General features: G+C 36.4%; 1 protein-coding gene across 1 annotated transcript in view; it reads left to right on the top strand.

The window, feature by feature from the left end:
- The first annotated feature begins 606 nt into the window (after positions 1-606).
- Positions 607-20,821, top strand: part of LOC129273364 (uncharacterized) — a 40,638-nt gene continuing 20,423 nt past the window's right edge. Inside the window, exons 1-18 of the mRNA XM_054910391.2 lie at positions 607-898; positions 3,691-3,837; positions 4,338-4,496; positions 5,456-5,578; positions 6,147-6,326; positions 6,689-6,826; positions 7,829-7,975; positions 8,421-8,651; positions 9,372-9,501; positions 10,080-10,289; positions 13,420-13,617; positions 13,843-14,055; positions 14,491-14,769; positions 15,959-16,133; positions 16,577-16,820; positions 17,240-17,444; positions 19,557-19,788; positions 20,482-20,662. Coding sequence (XP_054766366.2) covers positions 743-898; positions 3,691-3,837; positions 4,338-4,496; positions 5,456-5,578; positions 6,147-6,326; positions 6,689-6,826; positions 7,829-7,975; positions 8,421-8,651; positions 9,372-9,501; positions 10,080-10,289; positions 13,420-13,617; positions 13,843-14,055; positions 14,491-14,769; positions 15,959-16,133; positions 16,577-16,820; positions 17,240-17,444; positions 19,557-19,788; positions 20,482-20,662 — 3,348 coding nt within the window. The 5' untranslated portion in view covers positions 607-742. The remainder of the gene's footprint in view (positions 899-3,690; positions 3,838-4,337; positions 4,497-5,455; positions 5,579-6,146; positions 6,327-6,688; positions 6,827-7,828; positions 7,976-8,420; positions 8,652-9,371; positions 9,502-10,079; positions 10,290-13,419; positions 13,618-13,842; positions 14,056-14,490; positions 14,770-15,958; positions 16,134-16,576; positions 16,821-17,239; positions 17,445-19,556; positions 19,789-20,481; positions 20,663-20,821) is intronic.

The following is a 20,821-nucleotide window of genomic DNA, read 5'->3' as shown; positions in this document are numbered from 1 at the left end:
ATGTAAGTCACCTAACAGGCAATGCGAGCATGAAGCGCGAGCGAAAATTTTATATAGTGGCACGAAAGATTCTTTTTATTTTCCAAGTCTTCCCCTCATCTTATTTTATGCACTCGTCGTCCTTCTCTTCTTTTTCCCATCTCTTTTCCCTCCTTTTTTCCTTTTTCCTTCTTTCTTTCCCTTGTTTTCTTTTTTTGCTCCGCCAATAGGGGGGGGGGGCCCTCGGCCCCCCTGGATCCGCCTATGGGGACAAGGGGCGGGAAAATTTGACGAGCAAAAAAAAGGTTATCATCCCAAACTTGAAAGTACGGTCATCTCGTCCCAACTCGTCCAAAAATACATGTTTTATTTCGATTTAGAATGATGTATTTCTTACCATCATAAAAGACAAAAAATAGTAGGGGGGACATTTGATATTGTGTCCCCCCTACTATTTTGAGTAGGGGGGACACGTCCCCCCTGTCCCCCTGGGATTTCCGCCATAGAGACATCTCTATGTCATGGACCTACTACCAGGTCCATGGGGTGCCGGTGTGATCGTGACGATTTGACCGTTGGGGGAGGGGTAGGGGTGGGGGATCCCGGAAGTGCGTGTGTCTCGTCAATCAGTCGAGTCGAATCTACATTTTTCGGGGGGGGGACGACGCGACGCTAGAGTGCCTTGACAACGCTTCGAGAATAAATAATGCGGTAATAATGCCAGACTCGAAGACATTTTAAAATATAAGGTACCATTGAAAAAATGTTTGAACGGTCTTCCTCCAGAAATAAAAGGGCAAAGTCTTCGATTCATCGTAAAGAAGTGGAAGATAGAAGCCGTCATGGAAAGGGTGTCTATTCAACAATTCAATTTCAAACTCGTTCGATTGAGAGGGCTCTCGCTCCAATTGCAGCACAGGTACGGTATGCTCAGCGGGCCGGCCGCCAATAGTTGCGGGTACGCCAGAAGCTAGGGAGTGCTTAGACAGGAATAACCGTCGTTTCTGGGGATTTATTCAACAATTTCTGACATTTTACTGTAATCCCCATTTACCGACGGTAGGGTGTACGTGTGGGCTCGCATGTGTTCTCATTCCCTCCCTTTTGTCAATTCACAGTCCAAAGTTTGATGTAATTTTACACATCGAATTTACAATCTAAGGATGTATAGGCCTAGGCCTAAACAACAAACTTTTAATTGATGATATTCCAACATTTCAATACTTTAAACGATATAGATGAAAAAGGCATGAAAAATATACTTTACCGATGTTTAATTGGGTTGAACACGATAAAAATGGTCAAAATGGCAGCCACACTATAAAATATTTACAAACGAACGTCAACAATCACGAATGTGATATCGATATTGCTTTCGATATTATACGATCTGCTCCATATGCGAACGAAACCGAAGATAAACGATACTACTTATACTAGTACTAGTACTAGTTATAATCGCGATATATCGATTCGAGACATTAAGTTAATAACGATAATGACGTCATTCAAGATGGCAACTTGCAAGAAAAACCGTCAGGTCAGGTGAAAATGTCTTAGATGACAGATTTCTCAATCATCCAGATGATTTTTTTCAATAACTCCGGCCCAAGGTATGCAATTACTTAAGTTTTTTATATTTCCCTGATAATGGAAACCATGAAACTTTCAATTTTGCTTAAAAAACAGTTTTAAATCGCGATCTATAAAACGCTAGTTCACTATACGTTGGCTGTAGGTACAGGGCCCCATCCCCTTCAGTCTATGTATGGTGAGTGGAGCCAACGTAGTTCAGCGGAACAACCAAAATACAGAGACTGAAGCTTTTGGTCTAGGGAGTGCTCAGTACCGTATCTCTCGTGCTTGTTGTATGATGATGATGGGGTGACCATAATTTGCGCACATTTTAAAAATTGTCATGAAGTTGGGCAAGAGTTCCATATGCACCCCCACTAAAATTGAAAATAAAAACATGGAGAAGGTTCAGAATAATATATCTAGCCCTATATAGAACATGGGGGAGTGGAAATACATACCAAAATATGGCTTTATTCCGTCAAATTTTCGAGCAGGATCTAGTGCAGGGATTCTCAAATGGTGGCGCGCGCGCCACTTTTGGCGCACCGAGCCTTGAGGAGTGGCGCTTGGGAGCCGGTATAAAAAATAAAATAAAAGTAAGGAAAAATTGGGGAGAAAAAATATATCTACCAGTAACCTGGAAATGAGGATTTGGTGATCATTTTAATACAAAGAGAAAACAAAAACTCTTTACTTGACACTTAAGTGCTAATTGATTTCCTCAAATTTTGTCCAATTTAGCACTAGATAATCCCTATTATGGAGGATCGATGGTGTTCTCCTTTTTATTTATTCAATGCTGTACAAAATTTATGTGCCACACAAGTGATTTGAAAGCCCCGCTGTAGGATTTCTATTTCTACGGCGAATAATTTTGCATTTCCAGAGTATACGTTTTGGTTAAGAGTTAAACATCAAATGATATGATATTCAAAGAACATCCTGATCATAAAAGATAATGAATTTCGGACATAACAAGCAGAAACTTTGTTTCCGAAGCCGATTAAAATCCGAAGTTGTAAAAGTAAAATATGCTGTATTGCCTGCCGTGGTTGCCTGCATGCACTCTTGCTTAACATGAACTGAATGAATGATACTGCACGTGAGTTGTAGAGAGAGAGGGGGGCGTAGTTTGGGGCGTTAGTGCAGTGCAACCATGATGAGTGCAACGCCCGATTTTCATCCCTTGCAAAATCAGGGACTGTAACTTCAGCCACTGGCGTACAGATAGGGGTGGGGATTGGGGGGCCCCACATGTTTCATGGCCAAGAAAAAAAAAGGAGAAAAAGAAAGGGAAGGAGTGGAATATTGTATTATTTTCTTAATATAATGTCAAAATATAGATTTTTGTATTGAAAATTTCAACATTTTTGCTTCAGCTGCTATATCTAGCCCCCTCAAGTTTTTTTTACTCATTACGCCACTTGCTTCAGCCAATAGATCTGGTGCAGAACAGTCTGAACTAGTGGTATCATTGGTATGTTGTGAAAAAGTCACTAATCATTTTTCTTTTAATAAATAATGTGTAGTTTGTTGGCATTTGTATTTCTTCTGTTATTAATTAGAGCCCCTCTGGGCAATTTAAAAGGCCTCATATTCCAAAACTTCTGGGGGCTCTGCCCCCTCGTCCCCCACCAGGTGCCTCTGGACCCCTTCCGAGATACTTTGCTGGTTTGTGTAATGGATAGTGGAGCATTACAGATTCTCAACAAGAAATATGGAGCTTCAAAAAAAGTAATTGAGAATGGCTGATCTAGTGTGTGTAATTGTCCATAGACGTCGGTTTATTTAGTCAGTAACAGGTCTGCGAGTCTAGACTAGTCAAACTAAAACTAAAAAAATTAAAACTAGTGTTGCAAGAACTGGAACTTAAAATTCAGATGAGCTATTTGAAAATATTTTCCATGGATATCACATCATGAGAATGTTTAGATTGTTGTTTTCAATCAGCAACTCTTTATTTGTTTTCTGTTGCTTAGTTATCTGAAGGTCATTGTAAATTTTCTAAATGTTTAAGTCAGGGTAATAACATTCAAGTCCTTTTGAAGCCCATAGACACTATGTATGAGTTGAATATTAATAATGATAATTAAGAAGATTTGTTATCGCTTCAATTACCCATACACTGTGTAGGTATCTCAGCTTATTATCTTGAATGAGACTGCAGAGAGGAAAGGTGGCAAGTTACCCAATCTTATTCCATTCGCTCAGACTGTCCTGAGAGCTACAGAAGAACTTGTGCAGGTTGGGCACAAAATGGCAAGAGATACAGATGATGAGGTATTTATGAAAATGAAGTGTTGACTTACTGTTTTATTGGGGCACAATATGATGTACATTGCAAAGGAAGAATTGTATCCTGTAGATCGTGATTCTGGAATAGTCTGATATACATATACACTGGGGGTGCTACTACCCCAGAATTATTTTTCACTACATGTAGGTGTAGGTATTTTTTCACCGTCCTATGAATTTTGCAGCATTTTCTTTGTTCGGTCGATTGGATATTTTTATGCAAAATTTATTAACAATTATGGCTCATGCATCCAAGTCTTTGGGACCTCTCATTTTTAAACTTTTTTCTATTGGTTTTGCACAAGGGGACACCTAGTGGCTAGTATTCTGATTAAGTAACCCAGGTTGAAGTCAAGTTTAGATATGAATTTTAGTCCAAATTTCTAACTTCTGATCAATTTGCTGTAGTCAAAAGTCTTCACATTTAAAGAATGATCCATTGAAAAGAAATGTTCCTTAATAAACACATTCCATTTACTCTGCAGAAACTACAGCGAGAGATGCCTGCGGTATGTGACGCAAGCATAGCTGCTGGTCGGAGCATGTTGATGGCAGTACAGCGCCTACAGGCAGAACCCCTATCAGAGCCAGCAAGAGACAACATGGTAACTGCTGCACGGAGACTGCTGGAGACTACAATGAAGGTATGTTAAACCTAGACCAAAAGCTTCGGACTCTGTTTTATTGGTTGTTCCACTGAACTCAGTTGGCTCCACTCACCAATTACAGAGACCGAAGTTCTAACTCGATCTGTACAGGGACTCAATGGCCATATGTTTATGTATAAAATTTAGATAAACCAGGGAAGTGAAGTTGCGTGACAGCCGAAGTAAGTCACTGTTTTTTGTCCTTTTAAGTTAATTTTTCCCCGTTTTGGTGTATTTCAGGCCAAAACCGAATAATTATCTTTAATTTGGTCCAGTTCTTTTTAAATTCTAAATATTTTTTATGAAATAAAGACAAAAACCGATGAGTCCCATCGGGGGATTTTGCATTTTTAACCCCCTAATGGCGGCTGCACGATCGCGAGCTGTCTGTGTACGAGGAGAAATAAAAATGAATAAAAAACTCCTGGAAGCAGACGGCTGCCAGCTGTCTATGTTAAACCTATTTGTTAGTGAACTCTTTGATTCCCATTGACTTTGTACTTAGAATATCTGATTCTAGAAGGCAAGAAGTTAAGAGATGAAGTCACTGAGAATCAGTTGTAAATTGTAAACATTAGCAATCAACTGCTAAGAGAGCATGAAGCAATGGACTAGCACATCAACTTGGTTCCAATACAGGATTGTTAGATTACAAAACTCACCGAGTTATTGGGCTTCTCGAAATGTAAAAGATGAGCATATTTAGTGATTTGTAGTTCATGAATTTTCATCTACATTTCTTTGAACTTTTTTTTGGTGCCCTTGTTATGAATTTCTATGCATTTTTCATGGGTCGCCGAACCAGCAATGGATTTTTATTAATGTTGATGTTGCTTAATATTTGTATTATGGAAACATGATGATGCTTGAAATGAAAAAATGATCGCATTGCCCTACCAGCATAAAAAAATTTCCAAACCAAAATATTTATCATATTGATATATTTTCTCATTCAGGTGCTCCTTATATCTGATGAAGCAGAGGTAAATCGAATCCTAGATACATGTGATTGGGTGTCAGAGGGACTACAATATATCAGAGCTGTGGCATCCATGAAGGAATTAGTGATAACATTCAAGGTTTGTATCTTGTTTAATATCTTAGATCGATCTTTATACGTAGGCGGATATGTAATGCAAATAAAGTCTTCCATAGAGTATTGTACAGTGTACATGCAGCAGCCTTCTTTGGAAAAAAATATAACATACTGTATCAGGTTGTGGTATCCCCCCCCCCCATTATAAAAAATATCCTGAAGATCTACAACTAATTAATTTTACCTGGCCTAGAAGCTCCTAGTCTAGCAATGTTATATCGTTGTAGAGTGTGTGGTACTAGCTATGAATTAGCATGATGATAATTGTAATATTTATCATCATTATTGTTGTTTTAAAGGCTACCATATAGTAAATAAATTTTAGTGAGAACCCTTGGGAGAACAATGGTTAATCCCATCAATGATGGGGCAGGAGATTTTAAAGGGAACCAAATCGATGTTAGGGGGGGGGGGAGAGAATTTGACGGAACAAAAAATTTCCCCCAGAACATAAAATGACAAAGAGAACAGTATTATCATCATCATTCAGATCATCATAATCATTGTCATCATAATCATCACCTTTTATGTAATTTCTTTTTACTCCCAAGGACTTTGCTGAATCTGTTCTCATACTCTGTGATCTGTGTGACAAGAGACAACAGGATCTCAATGACCCTGAAAAGAAAGAAAGAATAGTAACTGCTCTGTCGGGACTCAAGAGGGTGCTGCCCCTTCTCAATTCATCAATGCAAAGTTATGTCAAGTATCCTGCCAATGTACAAGCAAAGGTATCATGATTACTTATTTTGGGTGGCTGTTAGATTTACTGTACGCATAGATTTACTGTACGCATAAAATATAGATGGCAATTCATTCATGGCTCCCAGAATAGACATCTCTCTTTTGATTTACATCTTAATGTGAATTACATCCTGACCATTTAGAATGAATGTTTGCATTAGGGTCAGTCTATTTTTTTTTTATATAATCCATCATGAATGACATGAAAAACCATCACAGTTTCTTAATTATACACTTTTCTTGCTACTCAATAGCTAAAATGAGAGAAACGATGTCAAGTCATTTTTTAGGTCTGATCAAAACTGTTGTTTGACCTTCAGGATACCTGATTTGAATTTATTTACAATAGGCTAGTCGAGATTACTCCTGCAACCAAGTAAATGAATGTGTTAAACAAATCACTGAGGTTTTAACACAGGATTCTAGCAGAGGGCTAAATGCAGCTGCGTCAGACAGACCGGGGCAATTTGCTCACAACATGGAAAAGGTAAGGAATTGTTTCAGATAATTTTTTTTCAAATATTTTAATTCTTACAATTCCTGGTATAAATAGTGAGTTTATTACTAGAAGTTAATGGAAGTTCCACGACAGGCCTAATTTTTATGTTGTTACATTTCATTTGATTGTGTTTATTTCGAAATGATTTGCATGATCTTTGAGATACATATAGCAGTTCCACCTTGTTTAACTTTTCGTTTGCTTAAAAAATTTGGGTAACTTTTGTATCAAATTTGATTGATACTGTGGATATTTTCACATGATTTTTATAATTTAATTTTTATTGGTGTACTAGAATTCCACCCTGTGAAGCATGACTGTTAGCAGTACGATCTAATATTGCAACATTTATTGAATTAACTTTATGAGATGAATGATAAAATATCAGAGATGAGTTCATTGTGATGTAAGCTTTCTCCCTGTGAATTGTACCATATTTGTGAATTATCCACCATTTTCCCATCAATATACAAATAGCGAATAGGCATGAGTGCGATGGTGCGAGATTTCGCATGAGGTGAAAGAAAGATGCTCTATTCAACGAGGCGTTAGCCGAGTTGAATAGAGTGTTTCTTTCTTTCACCGAATGCGAAATCTCGCACCATTGCACGAATAAGAATATTCGCTATTTGTGTTGTACAACGCCTCGGAGTTTAGCGAATTTATGAAAAAACAAAGAGTTTTTCCTGCAGTAATCTATGAAAAGGGAGCAAAAATATGAAAAGCGAAAAGCAAAATCCCACAAGCGAACACCTCGGGCATCATTGCGCATTTAGCCAGCAGGCTATACGCGTATTGCACCTGCATTTTTACTGAGCGCAATGAATTGAATCGTATTGTGACGTCACCTCCTAAAGCCGTGCAACGGTACATTTTGGACGGTACATTTTGGATGGTACGTCTTTTGTGCAACGGTACGAATGTTTGACATTCAGCCTCCCATTTGCTCGCGTACAACAAGCTAAGTAGGCGTTGTACAATTTTCTATAGTTAGTGGAGCTACTTTCACCCAACATGCGATTGAAACTTGACAAAGGTTTTAAAGCTGTCTTAGAGCAGACAGTCCGACATGGAATGAGCGTTGCTGCTTCTTCTCGAGAACCTATCCGAGACGAAATTGTCTCCATTTGCAAACAGGTGAGTAATGAAGGTTTGTGCCATTAATTAGATACATGTTAAACGATGACATCCATGAACAGTTTAATTCATCTGCAAACATCATTTTTTATGTCCATGGGAAGTGTTTTTTTTTCTTGTGAAAATCTGAGTCAGTTATGAAAATGATAGCACACAGTATCAAACAATAGATTAAACATTACATGCTACATTAAAGTTTGATTCTATGACGGCTACAAGATGATTATGTAAAGTGCAGTTACTATGATTCTACTGTGCATAACAAACTAGATCATACATTTCAAATAGCATTACTAAGAAAACAAGTCTCAAGAAGGTTTTTAAACATGATAATTGTTAGTTATTGCTGTATGAAGAGAGTGAGAGTGTTGAATGATTCAGTACCTGCATATGATCTACATGTACATGTATGAAATGTAATTTGAGAGTTGTGATTGAATCACAGATACTACAACTCAGATCAGAAATAATGAAGGACCTTGAGGCTTTGCGTGACAACCCCTCCTACAGCCAACTCAACTCGGATTTCAAGAAATCCTGCGAGCGATTAGCCCATGACCTGCTGACCTTGGAGAATTTAGTGAAGAGCGCCCTCATACATCAGGTGGTAGATGCTTTCACCGAGACGACGGAACCACTTGATCGGCTAGTGAAAACATCCACAGTGAGATTAAAGGTAAAATGAAAAGTCTGACAATAGCAGTATTCCACTCCTATGTCATCATACAGCCTTTAAATGAAAGGCAGTATAGATCTGCACTGTTATTTTGATGCCGTGGGTTTTCATCCCACAGCTGCCACCATGTTAACAGATAATATGGAGTTTTAGAGTGGATGAACGAGAACAGCGTATCAGTTTACTGATCATGTGTGTCAATGTATTCGTCTCTGTGTTCACTACAGATACAAATACTTTAGATTTCACTCAACTTATAGGTGTACGTAGGTCCACATGAAACAGCGTGATAAATAGCGGGTCATGACACGCTGCCCAACCCGGAAGATCTTGCGTACCATCGTGTCACGACCTGGTCGGGTGATGCGAAGGTGCAACTTGTGCACATTTGCTTTGATTCCTCTTTACGTGAGTTTGGAGACATAGCAATATATATTTTGGAGTTTAGAAAGCAATTTGAAATATGATAAACATAATGCATCGTACAACTTACATTAACTTTATGAAAAGTCAATGAAAACTTTCTTTTACAAGGGAAAATAATTATTTAAGTGCGACAGTCCCATATATGCTTTCTAGCACATGTGACATTCAGCATAATTGAGTCCGTTTACATCTTTTGGAGAGATCCTAATACTTCAGTGCTAACACCAGCATATCTTTAAAGTTGTCTCCCAATTTTCAAGCTCATAACAAGACTAAATTTCATCATTTATTCAGGAGAAAGGTCCATTGAAGGAGGCTATCTGTACCAAGCTTCTACAGCCGTTGGATGATGCCTTTCATGATCATTCAGACAGGATTCTTCAGATGGCTAGCTTTGTAGCAGCCAGCTGTGTGGATAGCAATCGTAAGCACAATGACAAAGAATGATTACTTACCTGGCTCCCATCTTAAAAAGTCAAGTTAGATTCATATCAAACTAAAATTATGAATGATGTAAGAATCCCATCTCCTAAATGCAAACATTTAGATCAAACGCAGACTGAGTTTGGTTTGTATCTATCAAAACTCTTGTAAGATGGGGCCCAAATGTATGTAATTTTAGGACATTAATATGCATGACTAGAGCTCAATTTCAGAATTTACAGAAAGGCCAGATCAGATACAATCCCCAAAATAGCAGCTGATTTCATAATGCTTGATATTAATAAAGAAGAATTTTAAGGTGATATTGTAGGACTCCTGCCAAGTCTATATTTTGCTCAAATCATACCAAAATACTAACACCATATCTTTTTGCTTCAATTCATAGAGAGCAAATTTAATGACTCTTTTTTTTTCTGTTTAAAAAAATGAAAACTTTTTGCAATCTCATTGGCTCTCCATGTGTGGAGTCATTTGTGTGGATATGCTCAACTTACACATATCTTCATTAGACACCCTTGAGAATGACCTGTAAATTATGCATATCTTTCTTTTATGAAGAGGGACAAGAAATCCTTGCTCTTGTTAACAACATGGAGCAGTTAGATGCCGATGTCTTCCCATCATGCCTTGCGGTACGGAAAGATCTAACAAATAAAGGAGCAGTTGAACATCTCAAGTTGGTAAGGCGAGAGTGGCACAGTTCCCTACACCAACTGATGGATATCATAGACACTCTTTTAGAGACAAGAAGGTTCCTTGAAGTATCAGGTAAAATATTCAGGGGCCCGTTTCATAAAACTTGTTAAAATAATAAATTTGCATTAGCAGTTTATAGCTACTGAAATCATTCAATTTGATTTGCTGAGAGTGAGCTTGTTACAGAAATTTGACATTTGATATCATAACAAGTTTTTATGAAACAGGACCATGAAGATGAATTAAGTAGTTGACTGAGACAAAATACAAGGAGGTAGGCAATACTGATTAGTCTGCATCCTAGACCCTTTCCAAAAAATGAAAGAATAATAAATGAGAGCAATTAGCAAAAGTAATAATTTTTTTAAGTGTTTTTATTCAAAATGAATGCAGATATAAGAAATATGTTAATGGAGGAATTAAAATGATAAATGGAATTGAAATGATATAGGATTAGAATTTTTGTGTAAATTTTCACTTCTAAAATTCGGACACATTTGGACTCAAGCTAAGTCTAGAATAATGTGCCCTGGAGGCCAGCTTTGTGTCCATGCTTCATGAGTGAATAATAGATGGATGGAAATTGATTGGTATATAAGTGATGTGATGAGTTTTATGTAGATGATTCCCTTTTTTATTGTGTCTTATCATGTAAAGGAAATTCTGAAACATTCTTATCATTTTTGGAGGGGGGGATAAGATATCATTGATTATGTGTCCAATTCCTTGCTTTCAGGGTTGAAAATTGTGCATAATCATTTATAGTAAATATTGAATTATTGAGTTTGTAAAATAGCCTTAGAAACAGACATACTGAAGCTTTTTGACATGCACTCATCGCAGTAAAATTGCACGAATGACTAAAACGCTAGAGCAGAACAATATATAATGGAACCGAAATAGACAATGGACGCTAACGGTAAGCCGTGATTGGCTGTCAAGGTAAACAATTTAGGCTTGGTACCAGCTGTAAATTGAAGCGAAGCAGCTAAAATAACGCAAGGGTTCTTACGAACTCCTTCTGGCGGCACAGAATCGGGTCTGTCAGCTGGATATACACCTTTTTGAGTTTCATTGAGTTTTTAAATCTGACCAGGGTTGTAATAAAAAACGTTTTTTATAAAAAAAAAAATAAAAAAACGTTTTTTATTGTTTTAAAACGTTTTAAATCGTTTTAAAACGTTTTTTTCCCCCAACGAACGATGAAATTTTCTGTAAATCAATTAAACTATACATTTAATACTGTATTATTTAAGCTCTTGATGTTTTAATATATTTTTGGAGTAAGTAAGAGATAACTAAAATTTTTCTCACTGAATTTCCAAAAGAAAGGTTCATATTTTCCCAAAAATTACTAAATCATTGAAATTGAATGCAAAAAAGTACATTGACATTTCATAAGTTTATTCCTCATACATGTACATACATTTGAGTCTTGTCAATCTAGGGGGTGAGAAGAATTTGCACAATGTAAGAAAATGACATAATCTAAAGACTATGGGCTTTCAAAGCTTGATTTCATTTAATCAATATTCTTCATTTCATTTTAATAAATTAAACCAATTTTAGTGCATGAAATACAAGTTTGGGTTTAAATCTATAAATAAAGCCCTTATTTCTTTTATTGAAGATTTCTAATCAAAATGTTTTTTAGTGTTTGTTTTAACTTTTTTTATATATTTCTTATGAACATTTTTTTTTGGTTAGGTTTTTTTTTAATGGAAATTATTGGCGATAGTTTTCCAATCATGTACAAATATTGGTACAGGTACGAATGTTGGCAAAAAATTCACATTGGCTTTATACATTAAATCACGTTATTGAGCAATTCGGGGTCTGACATGCACTTGGGTAATATCATAATCACATACCCATGCATGCATCCCCAAAATAGTCTTGAACAATATGGCGTGGCCCTGTCGTGCTCATGGATTCATAATAGAAAATTTTTAGGGGGCCCCTGGGATTGTTAGGGTTAAAGGTCAAGTCCACCCCAGAAAAATGTTGATTTTAATCAGAGAAAATTCAAACAAGCATAATGCTGAAAATTTCATCAAAATCAAATGTGAAATAAGTTACATGTATGACACTTTAAAGTTTCGCTTATTTTTCACAAAACAGTAATACCAACCATCTCAGTGATATGCAAATGAAAGAGTCGATGATGTTCCTCACTATTTATTTTGTTTTTTATTGTTTGAACAATACAATTTCAATTTTTACAGATTTGATAATAATGACCTACTTGACTGACCCCAAAAATGTTTAAAACAATGGTAGTTCCACATGTTCAGGGAGGAATAAAACTTTATTTCACATGACAATGAGAAAATAACGAAATACAAAATAAATAGTGAGTGAGTGATGTCATTAGTCCCCTCATTTGCATACCGACCAAGATATCTAATTGTTTTGCATAATTTTTTTAAGCAAAACTTTAAAATGTCATAACTTTATCATTTTACATCCGATTTTAAAGAAATTTTCAGCATATACATGTATTTTTCTTGGGGTGGACTTGTCCTTTAAGGTTTGCTAGCTGACAATCTTATACTGAATTAAACTACTTTTCTTCATCTTTACGAAGCACAAAGTTTCACCTGCTTTTGTATGTACCTCAAGAATACAATGTCAATTTTTTCAGTCTATTTGTAAAGTATTTTATGCTTTTGCAACTCCTCCATTCATTCAAGTACTACTATTACACATTTGAGCTTATTTTAAATAGTGTTTCTTTCCCTGTCTAAAAAGTGAGCACAACACTCAGATGTTTGTTATAATGAGAATATTCTATAGATTGATGTGCACAATTGAACAAGAGGATTTCAAGGAACATGACAAAGTGATGGAGAAAGGGGGATTAAGAAGGAAAGGGTGGTGTTGAAAAAGAGATTTAGTTAGAAGAAAATAATATACCACTTAAGAAATAAAAGAATTAAAAAAATATTCATCTAAAATCACATCCATGACCATGCATATTTATAACACACAAGTCTATGAGGCGTTTTAAAACACGTTTTTTTGGTAAAAAAAACGGGTGTTTTAAAACGCGTTTTAAAACATGTTTTAAAACACACCGTTTAAAACGTGCCAACCCTGAATCTGACTGACAATTACACATACATGCAGACCTCAGCAGTTTCAGGATGATTTGTATGAGCAACATTCTAATGCAGTAGTAATTTATCCTTTGATTCATCAGAATCCTGCCTTGAAAAGGATGTTGAGGAGTGTCGTCAGGCCGGTCTGATCAGCGATGCACAGCTCCTCTCAGAGGCAGTTGGTAACATCGTTGGACGTTGTAAGAGGGTTCTACAGGTTGCTAGGCAACACCAGGACAAGAATGAGGATGCGGTGTATAGAAACGGTCTTCAGATCTTCATCTCTCAGCTCGAGAATGGTGAGTGCACCATTATTATATTCTATATAACCCATAAAATGATAGTGATAAATATCATAATATGCAACACTGTAACATATATAGTGCTTAATAAAAGATTACAAAGCGCTGCCTGTTAATGGTATAAAAATGAATTAACAAAGGATACTGGTCACTGATGGCCATATTTGGTGTTTTGCACAATTATCCCACTTTACATCTCTCTTTTCCCATTCATTTTATTAGCCCTCCCTCTGGTCAAGAATGGTGGTCATTACCTAGTGGGTAACATCAAGAACAAAAGAGCGATGACGGCCCTTTCAGAGCATAACTATCATCTCCTTCAGTGTGTTCACAACCTGTACTCTGGATTAGACATTTCTAACCATCCTGATATTCTTAGTCCTCTTAGAGGGCAGGTCAGAGGTCATCAGGTCACAACCAGTCAAGAGTCATTGGGTAAGTATGGGGCCAGTGTTCAAGTCTACTTACATCATAGAGATAAGTATTTAGATGTTTACTTGGATATAGGACAACAACTCCATACAAATACCCAACCTTTTCATACATCCAATGTACTATTTTTTTCCATTCTTACTTCACTAAATGAAGTGATCATATCGCAAATAGCGAAAACATTTCAGGGAGGCTCCACCTCTAATGTGTTGGATGTACACACATGTACATATTTTACGGAATTGCCCAGAGGTGATTTATTGTGTGCACAGTAATTAATGTGGAATGCTAACCAAAAAAAAATAGTGTATAAGTGATACTGAAGAGATGTAGATTAATGATTACTTACGATATCGTGTTTGTAGTTCCTCTCTTCTTAAGTGCTGTTTTATTCTAGAATCAATTCTCATTCTTGCTTCTTGTTTATCACACCAACAGACTTTCTGAAAGGTCTTCCTGATGAATCCCCAACTCAAAGACTGCACCTGACACCCAAGTCCAGACAGCCACCCAGGGGCCACAGCCCTGAGGATTACTTGAGCAAATCAGTCAAGTATCTATCCCTCTTAGATTCTACTCCATCATTCCATCTCCCTTCGGATGCTATCTCTACTCCACATGGTGCATCATCGATACAGCCCAGACATAGAGATGCTGCTGGGATTGGCAATGGGATTGCAGATGATCACCTAGTACCATCTAGAAAGATTACAAAAGGTTTGTTACCACTACAATTGTAAGAACACTTGCGAATCTTCAGTTCAAGAGATTTTAAATAGCATTGTTTACCATAAAAAATGGCAATTCAATTGAAACAGATAATGTTTCTATTAAGATAGTATTAAAAGAGTTTAATTTTGTATTAAACATATATATATATATATATGTATACATATGCAGCAATGGAAATGCACACCTAAGAGTTGACCTCAAGTCACCTGACCTGAAAGTCATGTTCGTGAATTGAGAATTTTTTCGACCTCAGAGAGAATTATGTACCTAATCATCCAAAGCGATTACGTTAGGGTAGGGGAAGGTAGTCGCGTATTAGATCAGCCACTTCGTGTATGCAGGGATAAGGTGTTGCTTGTGGCAGCGAAGCCGCTTCCGAAGCTTCCAGGGCCAGTACTGCCTACCTCGAGTGATGTTCATGTAGGCTACACTCCACTTCACTACCGTTACACTACGCTAACATTACCCGAACATCAAGGTACAAAACTGCTCTGCTAGTCCGAGTGACAATGGTGTCTTTTTATGGGGGAAAAATATAAAACTCATGCAACAAAATGACCTTACAATTCATTTATAACAACTCATCTAACATTTCACAAAGCTTTACTTCTTTTCCATGCTTCTATCAGTTTCAAAATTGGTGATTTAGAGCCAGTATCAGTTTCCTCACACATATTAATTCACTGGCAATTCCAAAACATTTTCAACACGAATTACACATGCGCGGAAATTGCAGCTCAATTCATGAATATTCATTTGGACCATAGATCGAGAGCTGATGCAAATGCGAAACGATGGTGTGAATATACTTGTAGTCAATTCGTTGAAGCATCAAGGTAATCTGGGTGCCCAAATTTTAGGGTCCCCCCCTCATGATTTGACATTGCCAATCGTTTAAATATATCTGACTAAAAAAAGTCACTCGCTAGTGATAAGCAGCTCATGTAGTTAATAACGAAGCATTCATATGCAAAAAATTATATGTATTATGATATAAGAATAACTATCATAACTAGCTCATAAAATGAGCTAGAAACTGTCATTTAGAGCTTGGCAAATGCCTTGTTCAAAACATTCAAGACTACAAAAGATAATTGTTAGGTAACCATGGTGTCTTTCCTTTATAGTACTTTGCATCGTTATTCCTATCTTCCATTCAATACTTTTATTTTAGATATGATTCGTAGACTAGACATGGCCTATCCAATGAATGAACTGATGAGGGCGTTGTTTACAAACCAACGTGATCAGGTTGTCTTGCTGTGTCAGAAAACGAGGGAGAAAGTTGACCTGTACTGCCGTTTAGTGACAAGGATGCGGAATTTGAAACTTGATGACCAGAAATTCAGGTTTGTTGTGTAGAGGTGAATATTTGTGTGTTCAACTGTCAAGCAGTTAAAGTACATCAATCAGTTTTCATTGTATACATAGTGTGTTGCTTAAAGTACACTGTCCTTGATTTAGAAAAAAACAAAATTTAGATTTTATTTCTCAAATTTTGAAGAAGGAGGTAAAATTGATATGCACAAATCATAACATGTCTATTCGGCTACATTGAGCATAGTATTCTTGACGTTAGTTTTAGTGTAGAGTAAATTACTCGTAAATGAATACCTCAGAAGATATTACATGAACAATTGAATAAGAATTGAGCTGTGATTGAGCTATTTATTAGTGCTACAGAAAAAAAAATCAATTTTTATGAACACAAGTCATAAATCTTAATGATTACTGATTGTCTGTAATCTTAAACAGACTTGTAATTTGAATTGTGATTTACTACTCTTACCAGATCGATTGATGCCAAGGTCAACGACCTCCAGAAGATGACAGCTGACCTCATCCACCATTTTGAATCATCTCTCCATGGCAACAGCAGTGACAAAGCAGATGCTGTGATCAGAGCAGAAAAATGGAGTAGTCACATGACCCAGGTGGCTGCAGAATCAAGAGAGCTGATTGGTTGGCATGGGGAATCATGCAATATGGTGTCAAGGCATGATGGGAATGATCACATGACAACATTGCAGTCACAGGTATAAACCGTGAGCAAATAAATTAGTAAAAGTGAATGAATTATATTTTGATATTTGAAAGTGCTTTGTATTATGGTCCAAGAAGGTAGATTCCCATATGAATGACCTCTCTGTTAATGTGACCTAGGCCTACGCCTGCATTCTACTCTTTATTTGTTATTGAATATATGATTTAGATATGTTTCATTGATCTTCATATTTTTTCTTAACCTAATAACCTCCATGTCAGAAAGAGTTGTGATTGAATGAGGGTCCCACATATAGGAGATCAGATGTAAATATACTTCTTTTTTTTTTTTTCCTGTTTATGTTCTATTTGAAACAGGGTAAATAAGCTCTTGTGAATTATGTACTGTATTTTATTTGTTTGTAAATTCTACATATACAATTTTATTATCGTGATTTTCTTCCTTGTACAGATTGAGCAGGTAAATGCTGTGAAAACTGATGTGATGAGATTGATAAGTGTCACCGTGGGCTGGAAGGAATCACTACAGGCTGCAGACGGGGGAGACACACCCACACATGCCATGCATATTCAACAGTTACAGAGCAAGGCTTCTGATTGGTCCAGGGTGACCCATGACCTACACTCTTTGGCCAATGAGTGTTTAATAAGCACAGGTAGGGTTTGTGCCTCACCTCTGGTACATTACCTCTTATGGCTTTATGTTGTTAACACTGATCAATCCATATTTCAAAAAAGCATTTTGAAAGTATTAACCCTAAGAAGACTGGGGGGCTGATTAAGCCCCCCCTCCTCTACATTTTTCGCTATAAATCCACCGCGCGAGATTTTTTGACCCCGTCGCTCACTGACTTTTTCATTTCCAGTCTCGCGCAACTTTTGAGACCAAAATTGTGACCCATGGGTACGCGGTTTTTGAAATTATGCAACATTTCGTAAGTGCATGCAGATCCAAAATTGCTCAAAAACTTGAATTTGTGTACAAATCCAATGCAAATAGTGTTTTAGCCAAAACTCATCAAATGTATCATTATTTTTCCTTGTACTGCTTAACATCAATTAAATTTATCTTGTTTATGGTCAAAATAAAGTCCCCGACAATTTCCATGGAAAAAGCAATAAAAAACAAAAAGTAAAAAAACAGAGAAATACATAAGAAATTTAGAAAACAATAAAATACACAAGAAACTAAATGTGATGTTGACATTTTTTTGAAATAAATTTGATCAGATGCCTTTAAAGCGTATGTGAAAAAAATTAGCATTTTTAGGGGCATTATTTTGTTAATTGGAGCAAACTTATGATTTTACGCATAAATTAGCATAATTAATGAGCCATGAGATTTTTCGCAGAATTTGATATTATAGTTTTGTAGATAATGCCATGGGTAATGCGCGTGCCAATTTTCGTCGCGATCGACGGCAGAGATCATAAGGGGGCTGAATCAGCCCCCCCCCCAGTCTTCTTAGGCGTCAAAATAGCCCAGTCTATTTAGGGTTAACCCTATCTGGGCCAGGGGGGGGGGCCTCAGAGGCCCCCCCCTCAACAATTCGCACAATATTTTCACCGCGCGAATTTTTTTGACCGCGCCGCTCGCGGACTTTTTACTTTCAAGTCTTGCGCAACTTTTGAGACCAATTTTGCGTCACCCGGTTACGTGGTTCCGAAATTACGCCACATTATGTAAGTGCATGTCAGACCAAAAATTGCTCAAAAACGTGATTTTGTGTACAAAGTCAATGCAAATTGTGTTTTCAACCAAAAATCATAAATGTATGATTATTTTTAGTTTTGCTGGTCTAAATGTATTTATTTTATGCTTTTTGTGGTCTCAGAAGAGTCCCCAACAAATTTCATTGAAAAAACAATGAAAAACAAAAGGTTAAAAAAACAAAGAATTACATAATAAATTGCAAAAAACAATAAAATACATAAGAAAATGATCTGATATCGCAATTTTGTTCATGAACACTTGCTAAGAACACAACAAAGAGTTTCTATTCCAAAAATTAGAACATTTGGAGTTTATTTAGGGAGTTGGAGGAATAAATTATGATTTTGCATACTGATTACGCATAAATTAGCATAATCACTTAATAGCAATTTGCATGAAATAAATTACTATACAATTTTGTAGATTATGTCCAAGACAACCCGCGTGCCAATTTTTGGCGCGATCGCCGAGATCTCAAGGGGGGGCCTCCCAGGCCCCCCCCCCCCCCCAGCCATATGAACTCCCAAAATACCCCGGCCTAGATAGGGTTAAAGCTTGATAAGATCATGAAAAATTATAATTTCCAAACTGATAAATGCTTAAGTGAATACTTAGGTTAAGATTCATGGCTGTTTTACCCCTCCTTTGAGGGATAGAAACAAAATTAATTCCTGGTTTTAGTGGCATCATCAAAATGTTGCACCTTGCAATCAGTGTGTTTATATTTTCTCAATTAGTTCTTATATTATCGTTCATATTGAATGGAAATTATATTTTGTTCTAAAAATCCAGTAAGGATTTTATGGAAGCATGCTAATCACGTCAGGGCATTCATAAAATTTACCATGATCCTTGACAACATTTATACCCTTATTCTGTTTTTGATATTGGATAAGAGATTCAGGAATGTTCTTGATAATTTCTTAAATTTCATACAAGCAATCAACAAATACTATTCTAATGTTCTTTTGTGGGATTAAAATGCTATTGACTCGTAGGAAGCATATCTTATGATAGACCATTCATTTGATTCTTTCAATTTTCTTTTTCTCAGATGATCGTGAACTTGCAGACAGATTGGAGAGTCTCACCCTGAGCTGGTCCGTCAGCACTATGGAACTACAAGTAACACTGGATGATGTCATCATGGGTCGAAGGTCAAGAGAGCTTGTTGGCATAGCAACTGCAATCATGTCAGGTCAAGAAGATCAGGTCATGCTAGAGGTCAAAGGTCTGAATGTGAGGTGTAAGAAGTTGATGGAGCAATCTAGAAAAGCTATTACAAGGTTAGCATTTATTTGTATTGCTCTTTTTTACCCTCGTAAGTCACAATGAATGATTTTCCTAATTTATTTTATATCATCTTTATTTCACAAGCCAATCAAAATAGGCTGATAAACACAACATAAATACAATATAACATTTCAATAAACAATGTACATAATGATGTAGCAGCTCAACACAGATATAATAGATAGAGATATAATAAATAAACTAAACATTACAGTAGAAAGAAAATACAAGATACTTGATACAAGATACATAATAATGCAAGATATTGAAGATAATAATTGTAATAAAGCCAATGTGCTTATATAGTGCATATCATTGCCAAATGCAGCTGTATCCGCTCTTTGAAAAAGGTGGAAAAGTTAAGAAAGAGAGTTGCTCATTCAAAATAAAACTCTAAAACAATTCACAATTTTCAGCAAAATTAGTTAAAGTTGAAGAGAGGCAGCCAAGCAGCTGTTAAGGGCTTGATTATATAATGTCTGAAATATAACCAGAATAAATATGAAAATTCATTGTAAACAGCATAAATACATTCCATCTCTATCATCTGTACCAGTCTAAATTTGAACAAAATGAATCTCTATTTTCTACTAATCCAAAATAGCAATCCAGATTTTCCAGAAAAGAAAATGCTATTTTTGAAACTGAATCTCAGCTCCAAATATGTTCCCTTTTGTCATTTAAAGTTGTGGTGATACTGCTAAAGAGTTGGACCTTAACAAGACCTTGAAAGAAATGGAGAATTGTACGTCATCGCTTGCAACGTCAGCCATTTCCATGGCAACCACTTTGAAGGGGCAGGGATCATCAGCAGATGGCTTTAGGCTTCAGAGGATAAATTTACTGCAGAGAGAATGGATTGTTAAGGTTTGTTAAAATTTCATCCAGATTTGAATCAATCTGATGTACTGTATTGATAAGCTAAATTGGGTGATATAATTTCCCAGTGTCTCATTTAAAAAAGATTGGTTATAATAACAAATGCACAATTTCCATATCTAATTCACTATCAGCCAATCAAATCAA

The sequence above is a fragment of the Lytechinus pictus genome, chromosome 12 (genome assembly GCF_037042905.1).
Source record: "Lytechinus pictus isolate F3 Inbred chromosome 12, Lp3.0, whole genome shotgun sequence".
In the NCBI taxonomy this organism is placed as follows: domain Eukaryota; kingdom Metazoa; phylum Echinodermata; class Echinoidea; order Temnopleuroida; family Toxopneustidae; genus Lytechinus; species Lytechinus pictus.
The sequence above is the reverse complement of the archived record's forward strand: the minus strand, read 5'-3'. Positions and strand labels throughout refer to the sequence as shown.